This window comes from Alligator mississippiensis, chromosome 8 (genome assembly GCF_030867095.1).
Source record: "Alligator mississippiensis isolate rAllMis1 chromosome 8, rAllMis1, whole genome shotgun sequence".
Classification (NCBI taxonomy): domain Eukaryota; kingdom Metazoa; phylum Chordata; order Crocodylia; family Alligatoridae; genus Alligator; species Alligator mississippiensis.
In genome coordinates, this window is record NC_081831.1 from 74573661 (window position 1) to 74588306 (window position 14646).

Sequence of the window (14646 nt, forward strand, 5' to 3'; positions counted from 1 at the left end):
GCACCTTTTTGATTTTTTAAAATACAGAGGTTTGTCTCCCATTAGACTCATGGGGACTTGCACAGGTGCCTTCCCTGTTCTCTCGGGTGCATACCTTACAAGACTGAATCTGTGGACTGAACGAGCATCTGACCATTCATTTTCAGACATTAGTGCCAGCTACCTCTGTATTATTTAATGTAGCCTGGGAATTAAATACCTTACATTCAAAGAAAAAGAGCAAAGCCAAACATTTATCATATCAGCTTTTAATTCTGTGGCTGGAAGACTGCAGGAGGGAGCGGTGGGGCCAGGTGGATGAGACTGTTCAGTTCGCCCCTGCCCAGCCTCCCCAAACCTTCTTGTTTCTTTACAAAACAAAGAGCTTGGGGGAGGAGCAAACACGTGAAAATGCAGCTCAGCTGTAAAACGTGACCAATGGCAGCGTGCACTCCATGCTGCAGACACTGCCCTGTAGGTGGTTTACCAGAGCCTGGTGGGACGCTGGAGTAGGACTGTTTCCCCACGCGCATCCCTTGCGGCATGAGTCGCTGCCTGCCTGCTGTCCACCCGCGCTCCCTTTGCTTTCGGGAGATTTTAGTTGCAGCAGCAGAGATGAGGTCTGCCGACTGGAGCAGAAGTGGCAAATTCTGTTGATGATGCCCAATTTAGAAGAGTTCTGCTCCCTCTCGCAGACCTGTGCTGCTTCTGCAGCGTTAACAAGAATAAATCGTAGTAACAATCATTAATTTTGCCACAGTCGTTATGCTAAAATTTCGAATACCCACAGCAAGCAGAGCAAGTGAGAAGAAATCATGCTGCTGTCACCTTTTCAGAGCAGAGCCACACTTTAACTAAGAGACAAGAAATTACCAAGTTAAGACAAGACAGTGAAATCCACTGTGCTCGTTATGCCCATCATGTTATTAGGAGGCCTCCTCAGGTACCCCCATGAAATAATGGAAGGATCACTCAGGCATGTTGAAAACCTACGGTACAAACAGGTTATTTGGAGGAATGAGCGATGCTTTTCTATATAAAAATGAATCCAGAGATTCTCACTCTGAGTGCTTAAGTGTTTTAATATCTCACAATGGCTCTGTTGATCCCAAGCACTCCTTGGCCAATAAACTATGGAGCAAAAAACTTTCATGATTACTAGCTCCAATGAAGAACAAATTCCAAACTCCTTTCTTAGGCTGTGTTTTAGAAACATTCATCTCTAAGTAGTACATCATTAAAATGCCTTGCTAAATTTGAGGTATTAAAGATTTGAATTCACTACCAGCCCAACATATGTTGGCCATATAAAACTGATTGCTAGTATATTGTCTTGTAGAATCATTTTTATATAAAAAGCACACTTTGTCTTTTTTATAAAAAAGCCTGACTTTGATTAATGGATGTGGCATTTCAGACCATCTTAAGCTGAACCACTTTAAAAACGCAAGTACCATACAAGTCAAAAGGACATACGGCAGTATCACGCATCGTGTATAGTAAACTTAAGAGACTGATTACAGCACTTCCGCTGCTGCTGTTCATGCTAGCAGGAGGCGTGCGCAGTAGCGTGCATTATACATTAGCTATACAATACATGTGCAAGTGCAGAAAACTGGGGGCAAATTGTGTGGCACCGCAGCTTATTTAGTCCAGACATGCAGTACTCGGAGGCTGTCAATTCAAGGTAAGAATCAGAGCCAATCCTTTCTTTAGACCCAGGGTTAATTTCTGCCAGCAGAACTTGATTTACACAGCTCAAGGCCAGCAAGTCAACAAGAGGAGCTACATGATCTTAAATGCCTAAAGGAGGAGATTCTTGTGCAAGGTTGGTCTGATGGAAGGGGAAATTCCAAGCATGTTTACTTCTGTGCTTTCCAAAAAAGGGACACATCAGTAATTTTTAAAGAAGGCTGACTATCACCAATAGCGTTGATCAAATAAAGCTTTAATCAAGGTGGCTGACAGGTAGACGGAAACAAAACAAGTAATAAATACTTTATATAAAAATATGGATAACTGATTGAAACCGGTTTTGCTTATTCACTTTTGAGAAAACTGCTGGCAGCATTGCAAAAGCCAACAGGTTATTTCAAGGAAACCAACTACGATCAAGTGATTTAAAATCTTTGTCAAACAAAGTTGTTACAGGTTAATATCTTCCAAAATGTTTGGAGAGGCAGGAACCATTTTTCTGAACACATAAAATATAAAACTGAGAGAGTGTGTGTACATGCGTTTAGCATTGCGTACACACACTCAAGCACACGGAGAATTGTGTGTGTACATGTTTAACAGGATACACGTAAGAAAATGCGAAGTTGTGGACTACACGGTTCAGTGCCAGTCTAAGCCAAAACACTGCCTTTACTAGAAAGCTAATGGTACTTCGCACGAGACGCTGACGCGATTAAGCTCACACCTCACTTGACGGTGAAACTGACAATAAACTAATCAAAAGACCGCATTCAAACTTGTAAAAAAAGGCATTAAAAAAAATCTAAAATCCATGCTTCACCAAATATATTACAGCAATACAAGTACCAATAAGTGTGCAATAGTTGGCAAATCCTGCTATCTTCATAACCATTTATTTTAAATGACATATTTACTCAAAATGTAAAACTGGCTGCACTGGAAAATACCTAATTTAAAATCAGTTTCAAAGTGCATCAATTACCCAAACACATCCCCAAGAATAACAGTTGCTCTGTATAAAAAAAATATATGTACTGAGTTAAATAGAGAGTTCCCATTCACAACAACAAAATCACAATGTTCTGATTAAGCGCAAGTGTCACATGGCATTTCAGTTGGTTTTCTCAACCAGCCACTGTACCCAAGATAGCAAAAAGCCTCTTGCATTATCTGTCTGACAGATGGGTTCCTTTTTAAGATGGTTAAATTGTTGGTTGCTCAAAATAAAGTAAATTCTACAATTGGTGATTTAACTAGAGATGTCAAAACAGACGCACAGGAACTGCCAACATAAGAAAATACCGTCACAACTACCGAAGCTCTTTTTGGCCTCGTAACAGAAAACAGACACAGAGTAAGGCATGTAGATCGTAGCAATTTTAAGCCGCTCAGTCCTTGAGGAAGGGAAAAAAAAAACTGCCCCCTCTCTCAGTATACCTGGCCTGAGTTGCTTTCCATGGCTCTTGTCATACGTCAGACAGAAGTGTGCACAGGCGTGGCGGAGTGAGACGGGGAGGATCCTCTATCCGAGGACGAAGAAATGGATCGAGTAGTAGCTTCCCGCTGCAGCTCTTCCAGCTTCTTCTGCAGCTCAGCTCTGATGGCAAGTAGCTCCTTCAGATTCTGATGAATTGGCACCTGGGGGTCCAAAGGAAAGAAAGAAAACAATTCTTACCCCAGTAATTAGTTAGCGCCCCAGGTAGTGCATCTGCCATTTTCCTCAGCAACACGCAAGCTCCGAATCTCAAATTTCACTGCCTCGCCACTGACAGTGATCAGTTCTGAATTCACACCTTCCCCATCACAACTCAGCTGCGAGGGACTAGTCTGATGCTGTGAAATACCAAAAAGGAAGGGAGGGCAAGTCCTCTTACACAGTGTTTTTAGTCATTTTTACCAATGTGAATTCCTTCCTTTGCCTTGGACCTGACCAACTAGAACGGTGAGTTGTATGCAGTTTAACCCAAATGGCATTTGTCTGAGATCTCCTCCTTCTCCGGGAACCTCTAGACAGCCGCCGTGCACAGAAGAGGCACTTCCCCAACCCCATCCAGAAGAGCTGGATTTTCAGTTCTCATGACTCCGTATCAGGTAGCTGCCCACTGCAAAGGCACTGACCTGCGAACATCTAGGCAGTCTTCACCAGGTATCTGCAAACCAGTTTAACACTTGGCCATATTTGGCCAGATTTTCATAGGGTGCCAAAAGCCATATATCCCTGATTCAGACTGCTCTTCCTCCTCCTTGCTGCCCATCTCCAAATATCAAATCTGGCCCACAGAGATTTTCCAGAAAAAATAGATATTTTACTATGAGCAAAACAATTTTTCCCTAGCCTCATGCGTCTCAGGTTGAGTTTTTCTAGAAAACTTCAGCCAGACACCTGGTATGGAACGTTTTAGTCGAGAGTCAAAGTTTGGTAAAGCAATAATCAGCTGAAGAGGGTCTCACAATGAGAAACGTTGGATGCCACTTACAGAAAGCATAATAAATGTATGCTGTGCCTAAACCTCGCAAAGGGTGGCTATATACGTTGTAGCACACTGCATTATACTGTAAATATGCATTACTTTACGATGTAAATTGTACAGTTCCTTGTCGCTTCACATACATCATTGCAGCATACAGACTTATGGCGATATATCAATAATAAAACTATGGAGAAGGACTTAATACATTAAGCTCTTTGCAGACTCATTCATGAATCCAATCCCATCAAGTGGAGAAGGGAAAAAAAGGTGAGCTATTTATGCAGAACTTTTACTGAGTGTTTTCAGAAAGATTTATTTGACAATAACTAATTTTTTTAAATGTAAGCCATGTTAAGAGTTATATTGTGGCAGTAGAAAACAAAGCAAAGCAGAGTTTCCGGAATCACACCAGAACGCATATAATATTTTTATAACTAAAACTGGAAAGCAGCATAGTATACGTGATTTCACTGGTATGAAGATGTTACTTTATACCTGTGGACCCTTAAGCTTGTCATGTCACTTATTTCCAAAATATGCAGGGATTTTGTCACTATAAAATTTTCATTTTAAGAGAATTACTGCAGCAAATTCAATCTTCAGAAGACAAACAACTTTCACTTGACAGTGCTGGATGGAAAAACAAACAAACCCAAGGCTGCATATCAAACCCTACATTTAAAACAAAGAGTTCTGGAAAAACCATGCAGACAGAAGAGGACTGCGGAGCGTGCTGTACCTTTGGGGAGGGGAATGAAAAAAGAAGTCATCTGCTGTGACAAAGACACAGACTTCACATGCAATTTCCCAAAGGCCCATTGCTAGGTATTTCTGATCATTGCTTGGATTTCTCATTATATCTTGCTTGTGTAACTACTTAGAGCTAATACTATAAAATTATGCCCCTACTGTTTATATATATATATATATATATATATATATATATATATATATATATATATATATATATATATATATATATATATATATATATATATCGGTGCAAAAAGACTAGGCCAGTGTCCCCTCTTATAAATAAGTAGCCTTTGGAGAGAAGTGTGGCCCAATAATCTAGAAATAATGCTTGTACGGGCATGCATGTGATCTGGGTTCCCTTTCCAGTCTCTAGGTGCTCAGGCTAAGAGGGAAGGGAATCGTCAGAGCTTTGCAAGGAACAGGAGGATGCCACCGCTGGGGGGAGCGGAAGCAGGAAGGAGATGCAAAAAGCAGGCAATCGTATCAGGTCTAGATATCTATTCTCACAGCACAAACATGCAGTCTCCACATAAATCTCCCCTTATGTTCTGGTTAGAAAAATCAAGTTGATGACATAACCATGCTGTCACCAAAGAGTGTGGCAGCAGCAGACAAAGCTTTCTACCCTTTCAGCCTGCTTCTCAAGAGGGAGGAATGGAAACATGGAGAGGAATCCTGGGCCCCTCCATGACTCCCGTTCGAGCCATTTTTGAGCTCTTGCTCCACTGTCTCCATGCTGGATTTCTGAAGGAGGTGTGCATCCTTCTATTTGCAACACCAGCATCCCTGTGCAGCACCTAAGCTGTGCTGCTAGGCAACACTTGGCAACTGGTATCACTTCCCAACTATTTCCATCTACTCTCCAGACATGCAGCCATCTCTGCTGTATTTTAGGTGCCTACGTGGAAAGAAACTAAGAGGTGTATTAAAACATTAGTCAAAATGATGTCCAAGCTAATAGTTTCACACACACACACAAAAAAATCACGATTGCACTAGCATAACTGGAAAATTGATTAGCTCATTTCTCACCAGGTCTGTCAGCATTTTTTAATATTAATTAAGCTTCAGGTACATCTAAGCCATTAGCACCAATAAATACCTCAAGTGATGAAAAACAATCACTCCCCATTTTGCTTCCATTATTTATCAAAATATTTTACAGAACGTGAAATTAAAAGATACCAAGGTTACCGTAATACATATTAGCACACTTCAGTGTGTTAAACAAATCAAAGAATTATTTTCATTTGACTATTTATGAGAAATAAAAGCAGATTTCACTAATTATTCTGTACTCCAATTAAAAGCAGGTTAGAAATTCATAACCCCCCCCCCCCGAAACCCCCCCCGCAAAAACAAAAACCTGACACCTTCCCAGTTATTTCAGGGTTAAGCTGAGTAAAGCCATGTTCGGGGGTTTGCCAGCAGTGCTGAGCAGTGGAGACATAGGGCCAGGTACTCAGTGGGGGTACGTATATATTGCCACGGCACCACAGATTCTGGCCCTTAGACCCTGCTTGAGCATCAGCCTCCATAAAAAGTGGTCCAGGGAATCTCCCAAATCATCCTGCGCCTCAGAAATTGGCTACAATTGTTTGTAGACACATGCTATAATGTCTTGGCATTGAGAACGGCATCCCCTTGGCCATGGGACTCCCACTGCCCCTCCTCCATGCACTCACCCCCTCAGATGTTGCGTTTTCCCAAAGGTAGAAGGCACGGCAGGTACCAGCTGCAAGTAAACTATACTGCCCGCAGCAACAAAAAAACCCCCTGGTGGAACACCACCACAAAATGTAACGGAAATCAGTCTGCAATGTGAAGCAGTTCTTTCTTGCCACATTATCTACACCCCAACTAAAAAGGCTTTAACAAGGACAGTGCAACTAATGGGAGCAGCCATTTAGGCATTAAAACAAGCTTGGAGAGACGGAGAGAGAGAGAGGGCACGCGAGCACACGTGAGAGAGCGCATGCTCTGTTTCTGCGAAAAGTCAAACTGGTATCCATAAATTACACTTGTCCATCTTCTTTATTGATTTTCATTTTTCAACCCTGTATTGTGAAGTAGGTTTGGATAACAAAATTGGTAAACACCCAAGCTAGATATAAAAGAAATCATAATAGCTACTCACTTACAGTACTGCCAATTCTTAATTGGATGGATATCTACTGTGTATTACTGTACTAGCTCAAGGACAGTCATTCACTTGAAAATTGTTCAGCAGTGAATACATTTCGTCTTGTTCTGGGGGTATATGTTATCTATTTTAGCAACAGGGAAGAAAGGCTGCAGAGAAAAATGACTATTTTAAATTCATTGCTTGATCTAGACTTTGTCAAGCCGTTTTTTCAAAAACATACTCTTTGTGCTGCAAAAAAGACAATGTCTTTCAGTGGAGTTATTTGTTCCTCTTTACGAAGAGCTGGAAGTCTAACAGAGCTGCTTTTAAAACCCTTGTTAACAATGTACTTACATGGAAAGTCCATCTCCCATGACGAGAGCAGTATTTTTCAATAGCAATCAACACTTAAGTACCTATTATAAAGGCATGCCACTGAAAGGCCAGCTAAACTAAAGACCATCATGAAAAGCAGTTACTAGGAACTGAAGAATAGGAATCTTATTGTGTGAACTGGCATATGTATACTGCAAAGTACTGGGTAGTTTAAAAAGCTATGGATGACAATGCCCAAGAAAGAGTAGTGAGTTTAAGGGAATAGAGCAAGCATAAAGAAAAGAAGGAATGGGAACTCAGTCAAGGCTAAGGCCCTGGGCACAGGACACGTTCACTCTGTGCAACTCACATCAGTGCTCAAAACAATGTAAATGACCCCGGTGATCCGGAGCGGCAGGCAGGCAAGCACGTGTCCAGGGCAGCTGCAGGCAGAAGGCTGCTATTTCTGCACCTCTCTCGTAGGTGGTGGGGAACAGGATCGGATACAGACGCGACACCTACACAGGTGTAAATCCACGGGCCCCTGTAAGAAGAGGAGCACCCACTTTTCACGCCCAGCGGGCAAAGTGTGAACTTGGGTGATTTGTCCAGCCCCACAGAGGATCTCTACGGAAGAGACAGGGATGGAATCAAGGCAACATTTAACCACCCGAACTATTTTAAGACCAGAGCTGCTGCTTCTAAAATCCCCCGTCTCATTCACTGCGTACTTCTCAAGTTCTGCAAAAAGAAGGCACAAATCTTATGGACAAGACACTTGTCTGCTGCACAGGCAGGTTATCCCCAGTTGCCATGCTGTGCACTGAATGGGGCAGGGCTGGGGTGGGAAATAACAGTATGTGGTGACAGAGCTAAGACATACAAAGCATAAGTGAGGCATCTTAAGACTGCACAGACAAAAGGACTGCATAGAGAAAAAATTCAGACAGCACATCAACATTTCAGCCCAAACATCTGAACTCTGATAAAAGTATACAGGAACTGAAATAGGGTCATACAACGGAAGTGTTGGGCAATCCTAACTATAGGCTTTGCCTTTAATACAAAGCTCCTTAGGTCAGCAAAAGAGCATGCCGTCTTCTGCTGGGTACAGAGCCAAGCAAATACTGGAATTCTTGTCGTCTTTTCTACACGGCACTAAGGCTTTCAGCTCAAAGGCTTTAAATCATGACCTGCAGACAACATGGACGAAGTTTCAAAATACGATGTTTGCAGAAGCCATGCTCCAGGAGGAAAGGTTGGTTGGAAGGATTTGTCGTGTGTTCCAAAAAAGATCCCAAAGGATGCTTACAGACGTCTAAATGCCACAAATTCTCCATCAGGCAAGCTAAAGCAGAGGCTACCTGGCTCAAGTGCTACAGAATAAGGAAAACAAGAGACCTGATAACACTTGAAGAACTCCAAAAGCTCCTGCCAAAAAGCTGTATTGTCACATCCACTCTAGACTGGACATGAAAGGTAGCAGATCAGCCTGGAAAGCAGAGTCCTGAAAATGTATCTAGCAAGAACAAACATGCATTTTTACAATTCCAGGATGAAAGCATGGCACGGATAATGCAAGTCTTTTCATAAGTAGATGCAGTGTTCTGAGATCAGCAGTACGGTCCTAAAACCTGCCTGATCCACTAGGGATAGCGAAGTACAAGGAGTATGTGGTACTGAGGTGGATCCCAGCAAAACATTTCTTCCCCCTGGTGCTTTTATCCTCCACCTGCAGTGCACTCCCAGCTTCAAAGATTCATAGATTGTAAGGCTGGAAGGGACCTCAAAAGATCATCATCAGATCCAGCCCCCTGCACCAGGCAGGAAAGAGAAGTTGACAGACCATCACCTGAATACAATACAATAGGGTCATAATCCTGAAACCGGAGTCCTTGGGAGTACTAGAATACCAACAATAAAACCATCAATCCAGCCTTTCCCAAATCCATGATGCACTGAGCCACTGCCTATTGTTAAAGCAGTCTCTTCTTCACAGAACATAAGCATCTCTATTGACTCTAAATAGCCTGGTGAATTGTGGTTTCTCGACACGCATCGTCCTGCAATGCATTCAGACTTGCAGGAATCCTGGTAGATCCAAGCAGAGAAAAGCAGATATGCCCAGAGAGTGAGCAGAGCGGAGCAAAAAGATAATGCTTATAAAATGATAGTATCTTGTGTTAAGAGTCAGGCTGTGATTTTCAAGGGAGTTGGGTTGCTAATTCTCATTAAAAGTCAGACATGGGTGCTTAACACCATTGGGCCTATTTAAAAAAAACAAGCCCCCATGATTCAGAAAGCTAAAAGATAGAGAAGCAACATACTGACCGAATTTAGACGCTGCCTTTTTGTTCCTGTGAGGCTCTCCTCCCATCAGCAAAGCAGATTAGTTCAGATTGGGTTCAAATACCTACCCTCACCCCACACTAAAGGGCTGGCCTTAATCCTCAATTAAATCCATGTATTGGATCATTTCTCTTTTCAGTGGACTTTCAGGAAACTACAAGTGTCTCCCAGTAGCCTAGAGAAGGTTTTTGGGGGTTTTGTATTTTTGTTTTTTTGCAGCTTGATAAAGCAGCGTGTGAAGTTGCCTTGTACTTCTGCTCCTCAGAGGGCTTTCTGTTAAATATTTTATTTTCCTTTATTCCAGCACAAAGCAAGACAAAGAAAAGGGATCACATTAAAAGCTGCAAAGCAAAGCGATTTTTATCAGTATGTTGAAAGGCCCATTCTTTTAATATAGTCACTGATTACCCAAGAACTTTTTTTCTCTGAATCTGAAAGATCTGTTGAATAAAAATGGTAATGGTGCTTCCAACTGACGCTGCACAGGCTAGCAGGATCTGAAACTAGACAGTACAAATATAGAGAAGGTGAACTTGCTGAATTGCTAGTCTGAGGAGTTGCAGGGGTGTGGGCTTTGATAACGACGCTGGAAACTACACGGGGTTTTGGCAATAAGCTTCTGGGCATTATATCCAAATCAAATGAAATCTCAAGATGTTTGGCACGCAGGGCAGCACTGGAATAGGAGGGAAATTACAAACTTGAGCCAATATTCAGTTAGCAGCCGCAGTTCTTTAGCAGCAATATTGTTGATGCTATGGCAACTACTGCAGCCCTCAGATTTGCTTGCCTTTGATAAAATAGAGCTTTAGACCTGGGAAGGACTCAAAAATCATGCTGGTTTTGCTGATCAGGTACATCTTCCTGCAGACAGCTGTGCTGATTCTGTTACCATTCACTTCAGCCAGAGGTGTCAGACAGACAGTGTGTGGGGCTCCAGTGGGAGCTGCGGATTCAGGGAGGGGTCTAGCACCAAAGCCCCAGTGGGCACATGCGTCAGCAGCAGAGAGGGGACAAGCAGCAGTGACATTAACCCTCACCCTGCTCTGCTACCAGGTCCGGATCCAGCCTGGGAGGCTCCCTGCGGCATGGAGCTGGCCTGGAGGCACAGGTGAGCTTGAGGTCCCTGGTTTAAACCAAGATGCCCGCAAAAGTACTCTCAGGTAACTGTAGCCAGTCAGGAAGCAGAAACCATTCTAACTGTCTGATAATCTGGTTACTGGTACCCTATTATTGACTGTATGATAATTTTTTTTTTTTACTTCAACCCCCTTCTTCATGTTCCAACCTCTTTGGGACAGGGACCACCTTTCTGCATGTTCTTGGAGCCTGTAGCTCATCCAACTTCTCATCTGTGATTGGTACCTGTAGGCCTTATTTCAACAAGTACAATGAGCTGATATGCTTGTAGGCCAACCTTAATTACTCTAAAATGTATTAACTGGCTGCTCAAACAGAGTGCAAAATCTGCTCTCTCAAGGGATGTGCACTGTTAGATAAACCAAAGAGAGCTCCACAAAAGATTAAAATCCTTCTTATTCTAGGATTTGATAAATTTAATAGACAAATGACAGCTTAGGCCCTAAGCCTCCTAAAACGCAGGTATAACAACTGAGAAGAAGGACAAAGCGTCCAGGTGAGAAATCCAGTAGTCCAGGTACCCCCAGCTGAGGCAAAGGGCCAGGGTGCCTGGATTTCCATCAATGAAGGTTGTCCCTGGAACTCACTTAAGAGCTCATCTTTCACAACAGCCTCTGGGTAACGGGCGTCCTACAAAACTCACTCTTCCTTCCAGCTGCTAGGAGAAGAAAGATGCTTGCAAGCAATACCGTTAACACCGATAACTTACCAAACGTGTTTGGGAATACCTTAGGGTGTTACATTAACAAGAAACGTGTCGCACCTTCAGGCAGATTATGGCTGTGACACAAATGAAGTGTTCCCTCCCCTTGGAGGTTCACAGTTAGGAAGCAGAGACCATATTAGTGTTGCAAGATGTTCATTCAAGTACTCCCAAATCCATTACAGAAAAAACCGAATACTGGATGAATCAAACAGCATGTACGTAAAACTTTTCATTTCTAGGGAGGTAACTTATATCCAAATTGATTGTCATCGAACAGCTGAAGGACAGCTAAAAATTGTTATCAGCTTACAGAAAGTTAAGACAGTCCTTGAAACTAACTGAAGTCAGTCCAGTTTCAACAGAAATTACTATTACAATTTACATTATTTCAGCAGGCTCAGCAAGTGGGAAAAGCTGAATGAGCAGAGACTGAACAGTAATGCTCACCTGTAAAGGCGATCCCCCCACAACAGGGTTGAGGAAGTGTCAATAAATGGATATTGCCTGTTCCTGGTTTATAAAAGTGTTGTGCTGATAACAGTGTTAATCTCTTGTCTTTCACAACCAGAGTAGAATAAGAACACTTTGAGTACTTTTCTTTCATACATTCCTTGTTTGCAACTTTAATGAAGACAACATTATGGTACGATTTTAGCACATCACCAGCTCTTGTTTTAGAGCATCACCTCTTTTTATCATTCTAAATGTTTGGAGAACTTTTCCACACGGAGGAGTTTAATGGAATAGTTTACTTACATATTTGGACAAAACAAAGGCAAAGTCTGTTGGTTCCGTTTATTTTTACTGACAGACATAAGTAGCTAATTAGAAACAAAAACCAAACGCAGACAACCCGTACCTGTGGCCGCATTCGTGGATTCCATCTGACATAATAGTTTACCCATAACTCCAAGTGGTTCAGACTGGCAACTGGATACAGGACATGGTGTTCATAGTTTACATAGAAAGGGTTTGTAAATTCATCTAGTTGACTATTAACATAGGACCATAACGATACAGTCTTTGTGCTTATTTCCTGAGTAAATACAAAGAGTGGTATTTTAGGATATGCATTTCAAAATCTTTACATTTTTGCACAACAGTTGAAAGTACGGTTGAACAGTTGAAACTATTCTTTTGCTCTATTAATTATTCAATACATTACACCTATGTTAGGACACGCATTGAATTTGTCATGGTTTTACAACTCTGAAATATATTTTCCATCTGTGATCATGGGAAGAGAAAAAATAAAAAAATTCACACCATTTAGTGCAGTAATTTAACAAGGAAGCACAGTAGCTACCTATTTACTACAATAAACCAAGTGTTCAGAGCTTTTCAATATCTGTGGTATCCAAAGTTGCTGGAATATCTATTCCCTTAAGGTCAGTCAGGAACAGGATGGAAGTTCAAGTGTATTTGATTTGGTTATTTAGTTGTGACTGGAAAGCTGTTGCACTACCTATAACACTTGAGGAAGAGAGGGTAAAAAACATCCTCCTCACCTCTATACTGGAGCAGTATCTATAGCCAGTTACATCCAGATCTAACCACTGGCCAACCCAAAATATAACAAAAAAATTATTGTATTTTTGCTAATTTTTAGATAGTTTGCAATAACCAAAACAATATTTTTTCCACTGTTTGCTTAGATCCGTCTAAATGGCGTGCTTTTAATTGTCCACCTTTAGCTTTGTTTGTATTTTCAAACCTATGTAACAAAATACATGAATAAAGCAATTCCATTTAAGTTTCAAAATTGGAATTCTTATCAGCTTTCCAGTGCCATTTTACATTCCTTCAGTGCTATAAAGCAGCTGTTTCCACTACAGTTGTGTCTTAAATTGCATTTTTTTTTTAGAAAGGGAGCTGCATCAGATTTTTCATTTGTGAAAGCAAGCTGTCTGATAACCATTTATTTGCCAAGAATATATTATTTAGCTCCATCTTGTGGTATACACATGCAAATTTTTCTACTACACCAGTCAGTCAAACCAGAAAAAACAAAGCTATATATACTAATGGACAGTTATTTTGAGTTTTACTAAGAATACTTTCCACCTTCTATGGCACACTTTATTTAGTCTCAAATTGCTCCACAGAAGTACTGATAGTGCTAACGTCACTATTATATAAAGAAATCTCTCCCATCTTGCAATTCTACATTTGATCATCCATGCTCAATTTCTGCTTCAAATTATGCCCCAGTAGGTACTGCACTGGAAAAAGCATAACAGGTAGAGAGCTCTGCTAGAGATGATCAAAACTGTGTTGGTAAAGGGCTATGCTTGGGGTATTTTGGGGTGGGTGCTCTGAATGGGACACTATCTAGAACATTAGTTAACAGCCTCTGAAACGGTGGAAGTTGTGGTACCTAAAAAAAAGAGAGGGAAACATTTTCTTTCAACAAATGATGATGTGGCATGTGGCTAAGCAGCCCTCAGTGTGATCAGGGGATATAGTACATATTTCTCATATGGCTATACTTATTTTTTTTTCCCCAGACCACCTCTTGTGACTCAGATGACAAGATAATGCTTCACACAAATGCTCAAAATGCTTCTTCTATCTCACGGTCAAAGCATGTCTGCATAAAAACAACATGTCAAATGTGAAGCAGCATACCACTTACTTCTTTCACGCGCTCTTGTTCACAGTTGAATAAAAAAGTCCCAAAGAGGCAGCTATAAAGATGATCCAAAATGGTGACCAAAAAAAGTTCATTGAATTCAAAAGCTGCAGGAAACTGGAAAAAAAAAATAGATTGTTAAAATATTAAGACTTCAGTGTGCAAAATAAAGAAAAACTTCCTTGTGTAATAACTAAAAAGATATGAGAAGAATTTTTAAAAACTGTGTTTTGTGTCTACAGAGTATCATAACAAATGCTTAGCAGTTTCAATATTATTGTACTTCACACTTTTCATCTGAAGAGTTGCATACTTTAGCTTGAGAACCAAGCATTATATCCGGCATGCAAAGAAAACAGACGCAGATCAGTAAATAAACTCCTAAGTTAACCGTTCCCTGACACACGGCAATGGATCCAAGCCCTGCCTGGGAGCATCCTGTTCTAACCCACAAACAACATTTCCTCGAGAGGTA

At 41.3% G+C, this 14646-nt stretch overlaps 1 protein-coding gene across 6 annotated transcripts in view; it reads right to left on the reverse strand.

The window, feature by feature from the left end:
• Positions 1-1910: 1910 nt before the first annotated feature.
• Positions 1911-14646, reverse strand: part of MTMR1 (myotubularin related protein 1) — a 40829-nt gene continuing 28093 nt past the window's right edge. For all 6 annotated transcript variants that reach the window (XM_014601177.3, XM_014601165.3, XM_014601171.3 and 3 more), the window contains 3 exons: positions 14175-14288; positions 12399-12575; positions 1911-3315 (listed from right to left, as the gene is read on the reverse strand). In XM_014601177.3, coding sequence (XP_014456663.2) covers positions 3151-3315; positions 12399-12575; positions 14175-14288 — 456 coding nt within the window. In that variant the 3' untranslated portion in view covers positions 1911-3150. The remainder of the gene's footprint in view (positions 3316-12398; positions 12576-14174; positions 14289-14646) is intronic.